The 16,916-nt window shown below is 36.8% G+C and overlaps 1 protein-coding gene across 2 annotated transcripts in view; it reads left to right on the top strand.

Annotated features, from left to right (window-relative positions):
- The window catches only part of LOC131429611 (netrin receptor unc-5-like), a 532,527-nt gene that overhangs the window by 473,925 nt on the left and 41,686 nt on the right, over positions 1-16,916 (top strand). For both annotated transcript variants that reach the window (XM_058593842.1, XM_058593841.1), the window contains one exon: positions 16,418-16,742. In XM_058593842.1, the coding sequence (XP_058449825.1) occupies positions 16,418-16,742 (325 nt within the window). The remainder of the gene's footprint in view (positions 1-16,417; positions 16,743-16,916) is intronic.

The following is a 16,916-nucleotide window of genomic DNA, read 5'->3' as shown; positions in this document are numbered from 1 at the left end:
TCGTATTGAGTGAGGAATACTCGCCTAGTTGGATCACACCTGTTCGAATGCGTGAACCATAACGTCAGGTTTCGAAGAAACGCATTGCTCCAAATTAAAGCGGTTTAATACTGGTTTTTGTAACCGGCGAAAGTACAATAACACCGACGCTTCGTCAGTCGAAGTAGAAAATTACCACCGCTGAATGAGATTCATTGGAAACCATTGATTAAATGACAGCGCATCCTGTGCATAGCAATTTGCTCGAGGAGACATCAGATATGAAGGATTGAATAATGAACACTTGGAAACTATTTCCTTTATCAATTTCCCCTGATTGAACCAGCAGTCAGTTGGTAGATCAAAGTGGCGACAAGGGGTATATTTAAATAGCGCGCACACCGCCTGCATCGCTATATAATAACCTGATTATGATGCCTGTCGGTATCACACTGATTAGCTCCCTCATTGAAACGGGTAGTATGTAATTTTGCCGCTGATCAAAAGCTGTCACCGCTCAATTCGATGGGTGTTATTTAATACATTAGCTGGAGACAGTTTACAATATAGGATGTATGAGGCTTTAAATGGAAAACAGTTGCATACTTCGGAACAATATATCAGATAGATTAATCCGGTTCTGTTAACTAATAATAGGATTTATAAGTTTTCGTTTATAAACTAGCAATAAGCGATTGGAAATATTTACCAAATGTATAACATGAACAGAAGCATCACTTTTTTGTCAAATGCATCGTGGGCCTCATGATGAACTAAAAGCTTAGAGCGAATCCACCGTTTCATTTCAATCTCAAGTCGAGCAACAACTCGACGGAAAGTTAGATTATCTCGTGTTTGTTAATACGACCACGATGTAACTTCACTTCTGCATTTTTTCTTCAATCGCAGAACTTTCCAACAACAAAGATCTACAAAGTGAGTGCTCACTACATTCGGCAAATATTTTCTCCCTTTAATTGAGTCATGAAATATGAATATGACAATTCCTCAGCCGGTGCACTTCTCGCGAACTTGCTCCCATCGCTTTGTTGTATTTTCCACTTGTCAGCGAGCTTAGCGTCCTACTTTTGTTCCCTTTCTCGCAGAACGAATGCCAGTAAGTTACTGCTCTTTCTCTGGTTCCGTTTCAAGCACTCTTCAAACTTTCCGAAAAAGCTGAAGACTTACGAAAGAAACAGTATAAAACTTCATTCCAACAAACGAAACGGAGATAATTCTGTCACGAAACTGCCTGTCACCGTACCCGCGCCCGACTGCCCGCAAAATTATGGTTATCTGCCAGAGTGCTGAAGCCGCTGAGATGTTGGTCTTGGTCGTGACTTTCGGTACGAGAGAGCTGCAGCTACGCGAACTTTATCTAATTTCCAGCGGAAAGCGTTGCATCGTTCAGCTTCTTGACTGCCTTGGCGAGAACAGGTGGGAGCGGTTAAGAAATAATCCGGAAAATTGAAGATGATGCGATTTCTTAACACCCGGGGTTTTGAACTGGATACGACGGGAAAAAGTAAAAACAACACAACATTAAGCGCATCATAGATCGACCTAGTAAGTCTCACCTTGTTTCTCAATGGAAATTTGTCAAACGACATACACATCGCTGCCATTTAGGTGCCTCGGAAACTTCACATGCTTATATTTACTCAAACAGTGTGAGATGGAGTTTGTTTTCTTGATACTTGCCACCGCTCGGTTGCCGGCGGCCAACGGAGGGTTGACGGTGAAGTTTATTTTTGATTCTCACCTAAATCCTCGTCATCTGTTTCTATGTTTGACTTGCCGTTTACGCCACAGATTCTCAATCTTCATCAATGTGGAAGGGTGAATGGCACCACTGTTGACGAAGGTTGACAAACGTGTACGTTTTCCATTCCTACTGATTCAACAAACGATGGAACTGAACTTGTATTTTAGCCGGTCCGGGTAGAAAGTGATAAAACTATTTGTTAAATTTTCGGAAAATGAATAACAATAGTTTCTGGGTATTCACTATATCTCAAGAATTAATAGATTATAATTTTAATTTATAAAGTTTTTATTTATACCCGGTTTTATAATAGATTATAGGATAATGATAAAACGGCGAAACATATTTTCCTACAAAGTGTAATGAAACGATGAAACACTCTTATACCGACCAATGCATGATCCACTGTAATTATATCAATTTATAATACATTTGAGAAATTCCACATGCACAACATATTCGTCGTGAATGCTGAATTAATGATCATATTTATTTATCACAGGGTTACATAACACATGTTAAGCAAATCTCACCGTGAGTTTCAACTCGTACCTTCTATATACAAATTATATCCTTATGCTTGAATAATTTTACTATGCGTTTTCATACAATTGTATTTATTGATAAATATTTTCACATTTGCTGTAAATAAGGGGACCGGTAGGAACCACCAGAGCACATAGAAAAAGTATAGGGTAGGGAGAGTGGAATTGCCAGCTTCATAGTATTAACAATACAAGGACAAAGAGCTAACTCTTCTTCCCACCTACTGTGATTAATCTCCATTCCAGTGGCTGTCATAGTGACTGACCATAAGATCTAGTCATTGAAAGGAGATTTCTCAAAATTCCAGTGGAACGATTGGACTTTTTGTTTCTTTATGCAGTGTTTAGCTGATTATGTCCAGTGAGTAACCATTGATCAGCTGTGATTAGAATTATCAGTCTACTTTTGTCAGCAGTGATGGTGACAAAAGTAGACTGATAATTCTAATCACAAAAACAAACAAACATATCCCATGCCCGATGGGCTGGTTCAATTGAAGTCAACGCGAATATTCACGTATTCTCGTAGGTATCGAACACTAAAAATCACTTCCAATCTATTGCATTGAACCAAATTTTTCAATGTTTGATGACCATATTGAACGAACAACAGCAAATATATGAAAGCTAATATTTCGTTATATTTCATCACGACAACGCACGGTCATTATTTGACTCCAGTAAAAAATATTTAGAAAATAGCCCGTATATAGGGTCATAAAATCAGAAAGAGGCTAATGACCTTAATGTTAAAACCTCTACAATTAAAACAGAACAAAATATTTGAAAAATTATGGATGAATATTCTGCATTGTAGTTCGCCTTTAATATCATTCGACTACCACTACTTTCGATCTAAACTAAAAGCTCTTACTGATGTGTGCTTCACTTCATCCGAGGGAATCAAATTAGTATTATAAAATTTGAAAGGTCTGTTCTAATAGAAGAATCTATTCATTGAATATGTGATTTTCCATTTGCAAAGGTATGAAACAATTTTGCAATTGAAGGAATAACGAATAATTTTAGCATATTTGAAGCTTTGACAGCAGTTGCAATGTGCGCTCTTCATCTTCTGAATTTTCTGAACCAGTATTTAGTGATGAGAAATACTTCATTAGTGAAAGAATACTTTACTCGTAAGTAAGAGCACTTCCCGTAAAAGAAGTTTGGATGGCACATTTTAAAAAATTGAAAATAACATTTCTGTACACTTAAAAAAATCCATGGAAAAATCATCTACTGTTTTGATCTTTACTCTAATGGTACCAGATTCTTCACAGAAAGACTAAAATCAGCTTTTTGGCGAACCAATTTGTTGATTACCTGGTTGTAGTTATTTATTTGTTAGGATAACTAAAATATCGTACATTTGTTAATTTTAAATTATGCTCTTACTCTATTTTAATACAATAAATGATGATTCAAAAGTATTTTAATTAATTTCAACTGACATATAGTATATTATTGATTTGAGTTATTGCTGATGACGAATTCATTGATTTTTTTTATTTCACCTTATACTATGTACTTATATTATGTGCGCTATTTAATGCTATGAAATATTTTTTTAACAATTCCATATGAAATCTAAGGTCGATTTAGTTTTGTATTTTTTATCTAGCTTAAGTATTCTTTACAACATTTTAGTTTTTCATTAGTTTTCTCTACGACCAAAATGAATAATTTGCATCATCAGTTTGCCATTTTAACTCTTTTCTTACTTTTTAGAAGAGCCTAAGCAAAAATTCCGCTGGTATTTTGGCAATGTTTTATGTAACTATTGGGACTATATGGAGAAAGTATGAACTGTCAAAAATATATTTTTATTTTGCTATGAAAATAAAACCAAAATATCAATTTTTTTTAAATTATGCTATTCAACAAGCTATTTTTGATTATTTTTATTACTTTTGTCATATAGAAAGGTTATCAATCACTGTGAAAACCGAGCTTTGACCCGATGCCCAGATAGCCGAGTATCATATACCATTCGAGCATACAGTTCATCGAGCTCATTTCGGAAACACCAAGCATATTATTTACAAACTCTAAAATCGAACACCTATCTCAGCGATGGCTTGAACCAATTTTCGTAAGATTCAAATGAGTAGTCTTATGATTCCATACGGAATCCTTCAACTTCATCCCGATCCAAATTCCGATTCCGAAATTACAGGGTTATGGGTGTAAAAATTTTCAGCCTTCATATAAAGAGCACCGGTACGAACAAGTGCTGGTACGGAAAAAAGAAAACACTATACCGCCTCTACGAATGAAGCATGCTACAGTGTGTACTTTCTCCATATTGTCCCAATAGTTACCTAAAATATTGCGGAAAACAACAAATCAACCTGACAAATCGTTTATGAGATAATTAAAAAAATCCCTGTGATTTTACATCTTATAAAATGCACATAAATGGAGCGTCGCAGTTGACCCAAATTCACGTGGAAGAACATTTAATATTGTGACTAAAACTCCATGACATGAAATAAAAAAATACTTAAAGCAACCGCCGCGACTTGAACCGAGTATCATTGGATCGCAAGTACGTCTGTTAATCGACTGAGCCACAGAAGCATATATCTGCTTGGTTAGTAAAAGGTGCATTTAAATTCATACAGTAGCACCTGCTAGCAGAATGCAACTTACAGTCGAAACCAGTAAAAGCTATTCTAACATTAAGTCATTGCAAATGAAATTTTCCAACATTTGACAAATTAGGTCTTTATTAGGTGTGTAGTTGCGGTCGTTCGCCGTTTTATGAGATAATACTTTTGGAATTTTTCAAAGAATTTTTGCTTAGGCTTTTCTCAAAAGTAAGGCTGTTAAGTTGAATGTGCAAATTGTCCGTTTTAATCGTGAAGAATACTTATGTAAAATTTGAGCCAACTTTACAAATAAAACAAAAAAATAAGAAAATAAAGTTTAAGAAAAAAATTGGGATTTCTGGAGGAACCACAGTTCGTTTTAGATTGATCGTTTATCCGTTAGTGTCAAAGGTTTTTGACAATCAAAACTATCGCCCAAAATAGGATTCTGGCAAAACAAATACTGAATGACAACTGAATCGTTGTTTTTAAAATTTTGGTGATAAATTCAGATCAAACAAAAAAAATTAAAAATAGGAATTAAGTGGGGTCTAACGTCTTTGCAATTTTTTTTTGTATTTTCTTATAGCAAAACATTTTTTTTTTTTCACTTTAAACGACCACCAAACATTGAAAAAAATTAAACAGAAACGTTGGGGTCTAGAAAAACACTTACCATAATGACCAAATCATGATTTTTAAGAAGCGTCCTCAAAAAAAACTTCTTCACCGACTTATTTCTCAATATTTTTCCACGAAAAAATAACAAAATATAACGAATAATGCTTTGTATTATGCAAAACATTTGGATTTATTTTGTTGAACGATAGTCCTAAAAAATTTTGCAATAATGATGTTTTGATGAATTACATGACCAGCCCATGTACTCCTTGCACGAAGCTATTTTTTCACTTTACCCGAGTTATTTTTACTATCCGATCCGGCAAAAATATCTAGTGTTTCAAGAAAGCCGAAAACCACAGGTGTAAAACATAGCATCAAAAGTTGATTGACTAAGAAAGGCCACTCCTGTCATTTGCCCTTCGTCTGAATTTCACGGAACGAAATAGAAATCAATTGACTTTTAGAAGCTTCGATTGTAAATAATTCGATTTCATTAACAAACAAAATATTCATCCGTCTTCGCTCAAGTCTCTCGGAACAAAACGCATTCGTTGTGTTGTTTATTTTTCACTTATCTTTTCGCGATCGCGTTCTGTTTGTTCAGTACACGCACACGCTCTCCGCCCCCACAAGCGACACCGCCACCCCTTCTTCTGCTGTAGTAGGAGCTCCAGTGCCACCAGCATTGCGTCATCTCACACCGATAAGAGTCAGCAGTAAACTGAAGCTAATGATAATGATGGGAAAATGATATACGTTTCACGAACACCTTTCACGAACCTTCATGATTTCCACTGTTTCCGTCCTTTGCCGATCCACCCGGTGGTAGCCTTGGTTTCCCGGTTCATTTCCGCTTGCACCGTTTTGTATCGAGTTGCTTCACGAACCACAACTACATCGTTTCTGCACCGTTGCTGCTGGCATCTAAGGCGATGTGAAAATGTCAGTTTTCCGTGACAGTATCGCATTCAGAGGGTTCTTGATTTTTCCGACCTCTCCCCCGAAAACCTCGTTGCTCCACTCGATAACGATGAAATTCAATTAAGCGGAAGAGATTCGATATGTCGATCCGCTCCGCCCTTCGTAACATGCTCCGTCGTTGTACGGAACTGGAACCGGAGCGTCGTGCAGCCTGTGAAGCGGTGACGAAGATTGTTTTCTTCTTTTCAGGATGAATAGGCACTGTCAGGTTCGATAGCAGATCAGAAGGAAATGCTTGGAAAGGCACCGATCTGGAGCGAATAAAAGGAAAATCCATTATTAATGATTGTTTTGCTCGGTTGAAGGTAATCGATTCTGATGAACAACTTTATTTTGTTTGTTTTTTTTTCATTCGTGGATGTAGTCAGCATGTAATCAACTTTTAAAAAAGTCACAGTTAGTTCATCTAGTTATTTTACGAAGCATTTTAAATCAGAACAATTCTTCTCCCACTTGGACGCTTGTAACACGAGCTATGGTTAATCCTTTTTAAGAAATTGATTTATTGCATCTCGACTGTCAGAACAGAACAGACTAGCAGTCAAAACTGTCTGGAAGTTACACGTGCAGGCTACAATGGAGTTTATACAATGCTAATTTACAACCTTTTTCGAGTGGAACACGGTCTCTGTCAGACAATTAGCAGCTTTGAGACAACCTTAGAATTTGATGGCGACCAGAAGAGAAAAATCATTGTAGAACCACATTGTATGTGTGTCATAAATCATCAACAGCAGAATATTAACATATTCCTGCACTGGAATGCTTCGGAAAGCATATGCAGAGCAGAGGCCCATGTGTCATCGACGGACAGCTTGGTAATTTAGGACTTACGGGGGGGGGACTTTACCAACAGTATTAAATGGCAATTTGTCTTACTGCGAAAGCACTCGCCGTTGATCCAAGTGCTTTCAAGTGAGTCTACCAAAATTAACAGCAGTCCACAAGTGCTCTTCAACAAGGCATTAGAAACATTCAACTTTCACAGAATTGTCAATGCTATTTGTCATAGCTGTCCTGCGGCCAAGTGCTTTCTTATCGGTGAATTAACAAAATCAGTTATGGTGTATGATCGATCACCCGTTCGATTATCAATCGATTCGATTGTTGGCTCTGATTTACCGACAATTCTCTTATACAGGTAATGCAATTTAAGTCATATCAGCAAATAAATGCCACCAAACTCTTCAATCAAATTTAAACCCAAAGGTCAACCGAATAATCAAACACAGTATATTGGCAATTTTCGATTTAATAACTGTACCACCTCAAACCTAAGTTCGATTCTAAACCACTCTCAGATCAGCGACAGCAACAAATCGCTTCCCACGATGCCGAAAACGAAATTCAAAAGGCGATGTTTCACAAATTAGCATAGATAAAACTCATTATGAATTTAATCGCAACGCTAAAATCAATGCTTGCTTCGGAGCCGGACCAGTTTCGAGCTCGTGCTGGCTCTGGGGCTGTAAAATTCCTACCGAGATCTAGATTACTAATAGGCAAAGCTGTGGGACAACCCACAGCTGGACACTGAAAGCCTAGGATGAAGCGAACGATTTTGTGGTAGATTTTTTCCTTTCTTTAGTTTGATAATTTACGCTTTGTATTGCGTCATGTGGTAAATTGCTTCAAGGAATTTATATAGGAATTCAATCTAGAGTAGATTGAAAATCTATAAACGAACAAACGTGCTTAATCTACCTAGCAGTGAGATCGTATCTGTTTTTATCAGTCCGCATGTGTTTTTGCATGAATATTTTTCGTTGTTTTTAGTTTTCATGAAATTATTTCAGTGACCCTCGTTTTAAAAGAGCATTTTAAAATTCAATCACTTTCGGAACTGCAAGCCAGATCGATAAGAGAAATTGTATTAAACCGTTAAAATTATTCCTTTGAATCTAAACGTGTGACAATCGATTGAGCATTTCATGAGTTCCCCTTTAGAGTATTGGGTCATTATTTACGGCACTTCCAAAACCCGGGACCAGCATAACCCAAAACGGTTCGTATGGCGATTAAAGAATATGACGAATAAATTTGAACAGTTTTGAGCCCAACTTTCAATATTTTTTGGTATCGTCATATTCTATGACGGCTTAAATTTTAAAAACTCATCACCCTGTAATTCTATAATCGGAGGTCGGAATCTCATAAAACTCACCGATTTTGAAAGGAACTGTAAGCCTTTTGATTTTTTTTTATTCATTCATTTATTTTATGTGGCTCAAGATCCTAAAACTAAACAGAGCCGGTTCATCATATAATATTAGTTGCAAATAAAATCAAGATATTTTTTTTACTGGATTTTGTTGTAACCGTTTTTCTCGGGGGAGAGTCCTATCTACCATAGGTTGAGGGGCCATTGGCTCGTGAGTCGAATCTTCTCCCATTTTACTGTTGTTTTTAGTATCATTGCTTTGATGCGTCTCTTGAACATCCATAGTATTGTCCGAACCGGGGGCGGCCCGTTTGGCATAAGGTCATTTAGCATAATACCGTTTGGCATAGCGCCGTTTGGCATAATGATTATTTGGCATAATTGTCATTTGGCATAATGAAATTTGTCATAATAATAATTGGATTCGTAATATTTTAATCTAATGTAAATTTTCGTTTATTTTTCGATCGAGTGATGTTCTGCAGCGAAAACTCGAACGAAATGTGTGAATTTTATATTCGGTCCAAATATTTCGATAATATTATGTAAAATAGCATTATTATTTTTTATTTTTAGAATTCTGTAGTAAATAGCAGACTGTCATTTTATATAAGCAACTCACTTAGTGCTAGCACAATCTTCTGTTCGTCATAGATGATTCAGGTCGAGACGGCCGAAAGCCGCGAGTGCGCCGGCGACCCGCCGTCGGAAGCGCCGGCCACTGCGGGTGGGCAGCGTCCCCGCAGAAATTACGTCTGTCTAGTTGCGGGCGTTTGCCCGGATTACCCAAAGCTAGGAGCTATCCCTCAGTTAGGTCCGAACGAGCAGTAGCGACTGTTATGCCTAATGACCATTATGCCAAATGACCATTATGCCAAATGACCATTATGCCAAATAACCATTATGCCAAATAACTATTATGCCAAACGGCGTTATGCCAAACGACTTTATGCCAAACTAGGTAGCCCCGATTTCAATTACGCTTGCTGCTGGTCTAACTTTGCAGCGTTTGAAATCAATACAAATTGAATTTGGTCTTATAGACCAAGTTTCAGGCTTTTGTAGATCGTATTTGCCCATTTCGTATACTCTATTGTTCACTGCACTGTATTGTCTTTATTTCTATCGTCTCGACCGTAAGCAATTTTTCGACTGTGTCGGATGAGATGCGAACACAAACTGACCTTTTGATTTGAATGTTTGTTTATGAATTTTGTTTTGGCCTTCTTTGAAAAAATGATTAAGCTCCTCTATTCCCGAATCGGTGTAGCAGAAGTTAATTAAATTCACCTAAAGGATTGTAAATCATTTCATCTGATTCGAGATTTTTAAAAATAAGCTATCTTGAAGAAATCGTAGTGTATTCCAAATAAAATTTTGGGTACCTTTCGGGATCTGAAACCGAATACCGGTAAAACTGAAATAAGTTCATTTCGTCATCGACTATTAAAATCTTTGTTTTTCGCTGAATTTTGGCAAAATGATTGCCGAGATTTGAATCACCAAATACTCGGTAATCATCCCGGTAAAAGGTAACATTGTGTAGTCACAAAGCAAAGTCTTGGCATTACATTCCTTTGGTGGAATTTGGCCTTTCTGTTTCAACAGACTTCGCAGCCGATTCTTAGCGTACAGAATCATTGCATGGCTAGTACTATGGATTCTACTGACACTAAGAACCCTTCCAGGTGGAGTCACGGCAATATCAAATTTGATAAGCGTCAGTTATAACCGAAAATGTCAGCAAAAAGTATACTGTCTGTTCCGCAAAACCTTTACTGGATGTTCGGCAGAAGCAACGAAGTGAAATGTATGAATAACCGAGCCTTCAGTAATTTACAGTAAAAAAAAAGAATTTTTATTTGTAAACATTGACATAAACATACAAAAAATATACATTATATTACTTAGGCTTCGAGGATATTCAAGTGTTAAATATGCATTTCGGACTACTCGCCGCGTGTCGAATATGTTGGTTGACGCTCTTGCTGACTTCGGGATAATTGTTAGTCACCGATGAGTTCAACACTGCACTTTGACGAAAATTCAGTAAAACTACTAAACGAATCTTGGAAAACATAATATTGTTTACTGAACAATCAGCAATATTGTGCGCTGCTAATCTGTCTTACTTAACCGAGCTCGAGAATTGGGTTTAAGTGTGTATATCTCCTAAACCGAAAGTCGGATCTGATTAGGGGCTGGGGTCCACTAGGAGATTGATAGTACCTATTAACTCTCTCCGGACTGTACCAGCCTAGATGCCGTGTGGAATCCGGCGGAAAAAAATGAACCAAGAATAGATCCACTGGGTTCCTGCTTCCATGTCGTAAAAGGCGACAATTGCAGGAGTTTCTTTTTCCTTTCAGTTATCAGATATTTTCAATGTTTTACTTCTGATTACTCTATTTTACTAAATCATCTCTTTATTCAATCTATCAATTTCCGTCTAGCTTCGGAGAAAAGTTTCATTAGGAATGATTTCTTCTTCCATGTTATTGATTGTCTTTCAGGATTATAAAATGAATGATAAAAATAAACCATTGCGCAAATCCGTTTATATTACAAAGTTAATAACAGAGATAACATATATCGGTATATTGAATACATAGTAAAAAACACTTGATATTAATATTTCAAACAGTAAATTAATATTTTTCTCGGTAGCCGGCTGCCCAGATCAACTAATATAACCAATTAATAATTTCAATAAATAATTAAAATAATAAAGCGGAAATAATAAAGAATCAAGACGCGCGTGAAAACTGTTGACCTTTGTTTGGTGATTTAAAATGATTTTATAATAACTGTTTAGAATATTTCAATGCAATGAATCAACTTTATTGTCTAAATCCTATTCGCTCGTTTATTTTGTATCACGTAGTTTCATTTATAAAAACGTGCTTAATCCACCTAGCCGTGAGATGATACCTTTTTTTTATCAATCCGCATGTGTTTTTTTGCATGACTAAAAAAACGCGAAAGGTAGATGCATAAACGAGTGACTGCATACTCGACACTGGACGAGTGACTGCATACTCGACACGGACCGGCTCTCCGGAGTTTTGTCAATTTCGGAGATTGACTGTTTCGTGCATTATATTGCCAGCACAAAGTAACACATAAAACGATAATACTTAAAAACATTCTTGGTAGCCGGCTACCCAGAGCAATAAACACATGATAACATTATTAAAACATTTACTAACAAAGTATCCTCTCCTGTGATGCATGTGGGAATGCAGAGGATTCCTCGGTTCTTAGTAGCAACATGCATCGAACTAACAATCCTTTCCCTCCCAAGTAGATCTGCATTCGGACGTGGCCGGCGTCGGTATTGATCAGCATGCATGGTTCAATACAGTTTGCACAGTGTGAAACAATGTGTTATTCCCAAACATGTAACTTCAAAAAATCATTTTGCAATCTCAATTGGTCCAGATCAATAACGGAGTAGCAACACACGGGCGGTCTCTAATGCTAATGCTAATGCTAATGCTAAACCGAAAGTCGGATTTGATTATACATCAATAAGTTTTCTTGGGATCTTAAGACCTTTCATCTGAACATTGAAATGGATTATTCAATTAAATTACACATTATTTAAATTTCTTTACTCATATTATCCTGTAGTTCCGGAACCAGATGTCGGATCCAAATATAATTCAGGAACCTTGTATGAGAGCCACTGCTGTAAAACTGCATTCTCGTTCAATTTTCCGTTTGATTGTCTGATATGTGTTTTTGTTTGAGCTGGGGGTAAAATTTCACATCGAAATGTGCTTTCCTATGCCGGAAAACTGGCACGAAATCAAAAAACATTTTGTTGGAGGTTTTGATTCTGTTTGGATGAAACAAAAAATAATATTGTTGAAGCAAAACAGATAAAGATTACAAGTGATATTCCTTTTTATAATTCTACGTTTCTTATACTGTATTTTCCAAAATTACGCAATTCAACAAAAACTTATTGCCCTAAATGTTATGTTTAAATATTTAGGAAACGGCTACTTCTAGGAGAAAGATAAATTGTTTTAGCAGTAACTTCAACATTATTTAAATTTACGTCAAACATTGGTTTTTATGACAATTTTAAAATTGAAATGTTGCGAAAAAAATTGGATGCGCCGTTTTCTTACATCTGATTGTAGATGATTTTCTCTTAATTGAAGCTGTGTTCCTAACTAAGGACAAATTAAGTTTTTTTGCCGAAAATCAAATCTATTCATCAATTTGATCTCCTTCAAGAGCAATACAATCATTTCAACGCTTCTTTAACTTCTCGATGCCGTGCTTGTTGAAGGATATGTCGTCTGCCTCAGAATAGGCTTCACATTAAGCAATTGCTTCTTCATTTGAGCTGCTAAGAAATTCAGCTCAAATGAAAAACCATTTTTTTAGATCAGTGAATGGCCAATAGTCACTGGGGGTCAGGTCTAAGCTATACGGTGGATGAGGAAGCAATTCGTTCAATTTAACCATCGACTTGTGAATCGATTCATTGTCTTGGAGAAACGGTGTTTTTTTTTCGACATATGAGATCATTTTGACTTGATTTTTACATTCAAATGTTTGGACAACGCCATGTAGTATTCGCTATTGATTGTTTTTTTTTCTCAAGATAGTCGATGAAGATTGTACCATGTGCATACCGAAATACTGAAGCCGTAACTTGACTGTTGTCCCTTTGGCGCTTCGGACGTAGCTCACCGACTGTAGCCCTATCTGATGATGGTCGTTTCGGTTCCGGAGTGAAGCGGTGGATCCATTTTTCATCCATTGTCACATCTCTGCACTATTTTTTATCAGATTGTTCAGTATTTTTTGTCGTAAAAACGACTTACTTTACTATGGGGTGCCTTTTCAAAATTTACCCTCTGAGAGAGTGATAAGTTTTTGATCGTGAATATCTCTTGTTGTAACTAACGAATCAACATAATTTTTGCTACACGCCTTCGGAAATATGATCACAATTTTATGATAAAATTATCAGTTGTGTGACATAATCTCAAATAATTCAAAATTAAACTTTTCTGAAATGTTTGGTATAAACGAGTATCAAAGGGAATAATCCATAAGGCGCGTTTGCCTTGCTCATATTTTAAAAGCTCATAGCTCAGTGATCTGTGAAAAGATTTATATAATCTAACTACCAATAGAATCGAAAATTTTCAACTTAAACGTGTATAGCAAAAGCATTGAAGTATTTCAATAGTACACTATTGAAAAACCTGTCTCATTTGACCCATGTCAACGCCAGCCAATCAGAACGCGTTCTGAGGAAGAGAACAAAATATCTGCTGCTGTACAACAAATCGTTCGAGAAAAATGTTCCGAAAAGTGGTGAATATCGTAGTGAGTTCCTCGATTTGGTGCTTCTGAATGCTAGAAACAAATCCCTAAAGCATATTAATATTTTCTTTCAATAAATTAAAATCCGAAATGAAATAATCGACATTAAAATTCTGTATGCTGCTATTTTCATAGCCGTTAGGACCGCACATTAGTGAAAAAGCTACAAACGAAATCACGTAAAAAAAGCTCTTAACAAAATTGGATTAGTTAGGATTCTATCGCCCCTGCGAGCAGATGTATTTTGTGTCGTTTGCAAAGCTAGTTTCGTCTCCGACAAGAGCGATTACGTCACAGCTGCCAGTCATTTGCATAGATGAAAATACAACGGTGGAGAGCATTATACAAAATCAGCCGTTCTAATGGCTCAAAAGTTTTCTAAAGACTATTAGGATTTGTTGTTCGCAAATCGAAGGTAAATATCCTCAGTTTAGTGCGAATCTAAAACAGTTTGGTTAGATTTGTGCACTTTTCGCTGTGTGAAATTCACAGTAATCGAGATCAAGCCTTCTTTGTTTTTGCGAAAAATGTTCCAGAGTTTAATGTCGTAGAGAATTACGCAATTTGACCCTTCTGAATGCTAGAAACGAATCCCTATAGCATATTGATAGTTTCGTTCAATAAATTAGGCCTATCGATCATTGATCAACCCAGCGAATTAATGTTTTCTTGATTGGAAGATTATAATCGGTTGTAAACGCTACACCTACACAAACCATATTAGTATCGCACCCATGTACAACAGTTCAGCCTGGAATTAGATGAGGGAAGTCAGCGGCATCCATCGGAATTCGAATTCAACTCATCACTCTCCATCACAAACGTTTTCATAAAAGGTTCTTTTCAGAGCCACCATTATTTTATTATAAAGAACTATACTGGTTATTTCATAATATTTGTGTTTCAGAATGTTAAATGTAACTAATCTGTACTTTAGTTTAGGTGCATCGTTTCAAATTCTACATACAATTTCATACAATTGATCAACTAATTGATATTCGGAAGTGTTAAGGAACATGTCAGTTGTTTTCGTATTCACGACACCCAGTTATGTCTCTGACATTACCCACCCGCCTTTTTTATCAAGAAGTAATCGTTATTTAACACACGAAATTGCTTCGAATCCATTGTTTTGAAAATGACAAAAGTAGCTTCACTTAAATGACTGTCACTTTTTTCTAGTCATAGTCTTTGGAAAGTTGGTACTTTATAAAAATCATATGGGTTTGACAATGATAGCACCGTCTGTGTGTCAGTCTCACGACTTATTGAGTGATGTGTTTTTATTCAAATGGTACCTTAAACCTTTAAAAGTAATAGTATAGAGAATGAAATTGAAAGCCGAGCTTCTGTAGAATTGTTAACCTAAAATTTCAAACAATTCTTTTATTTTTGGAATCTGGAAACAATAAATTTTAACTTTGGAAACGTGAACAAATCTAATTATTTTAAACTGATGCAAGACCAAAATATATTACATTCTACAAGAATTGGTAGCAAGGATATTGTTTTTAGAGTACTTTCATAATTGTCTATACAACAACGATATGTTTTCCATGAACGATTGAAAAAGGATATAACATCAAAGTTATTGAAGCAAACACTAATCGTATCTGTTAATTTAAACATACCCTCTTCCTTTTGAAAGGTTACTTCATTTCCAAAAATTTGTATAAACAGTTAATAACCGTCTTACATCAATTTCGAAAACAACTTTCCACTGTTAAAAACTCTTTTCAAAAGCATACAGTGTTTACACGCTGTATCGTTTTGATTCCCGCCACGCTAATTTGCTGCAATTGGATCAACTCGAAACTCATTCAAACGCTACGCTTTGGTGCCGCAATCACAGGAAATTAACAAAGTTCAATCACAAAGTTTTACCCTTCCATCTGTTTCCGTTATCTCTGGTCCAAATCGTACTCATCTAATGGCATTGACAATCAACTCCTTTGCCTCTGAATGCGCTCATTACAGCGACGTTCGCAAGTTCGTCGCTCCTTTAAGCCTAATGGTTTCTGGAGGAAACTTTTCCCCCTAACTCTAATCTACATCTAATTGGTTGAAAATATTCAAAAAGACGTCGCATTGGCCCGCAACATCTAACAGTGAAGATTCGCCTTCCCCATCAACTGACGGCCAAAGTCGATGTACTTTTCGCCCCAACCAGACCGGAACTAGCGTCACCATCTGGTCCCGGCTGCTACACAGTTGCCCTTAGTGCTATCTCCTACGCAATGAAATTAGTGGCCTAATTAGATTTTTATTACATTCCATCCGGGTTGGACGCTCAGTTTAAGTTAAAGACATGTCGTCCGCTATCTATCCTAAGTCTAACGACGAATCTTTTTTTTAAGCTGCTAACATTTCTCTATCGTTTCATTAATTCTTTTATTCTTTATTTCTTGTCTTACAGAAATGCCATCCGAGTACTTCCCGACCGAAAGCAAGAAGCTAACCCATTTTCAGCCCGATTTGACGCAGAATACGGTGGCCATAAATTACGAGTATCCCCTGACACCGCACCACCACAGCCAGCCGACGTCGCAGCATCATCTGCTCCAGCATCAGCAGCAACAATCACAGCATCACGGAATGCTCGCGGGACAGCAGTCATCACATCCAGCGGGCGGAGGCGCAATCGGCCCAGGACATCAGCAGAGCAATTCACTGAAAAACTCTGTGCCATTCCCCCGGTCCAACTCCGAGCATCACTACGATGTACCGCACTTGTGCAATAAGTAAGTACTTCTGAGTTCTGATTTGATGGATAGTTCAACGGATGGGTTGGGGCCGGGACAATTTGCAGTTCGCTGTTTATGTTAATGTTAGCAAATTATGCCCGTGAGATCGAAGGGAATAAGTCCATTGCTGGCCTACAGAAATATTCAATCACACCATAGTGAATAATTTCA

This window comes from Malaya genurostris, chromosome 2 (genome assembly GCF_030247185.1).
Source record: "Malaya genurostris strain Urasoe2022 chromosome 2, Malgen_1.1, whole genome shotgun sequence".
In the NCBI taxonomy this organism is placed as follows: domain Eukaryota; kingdom Metazoa; phylum Arthropoda; class Insecta; order Diptera; family Culicidae; genus Malaya; species Malaya genurostris.
The sequence above is the reverse complement of the archived record's forward strand: the minus strand, read 5'-3'. Positions and strand labels throughout refer to the sequence as shown.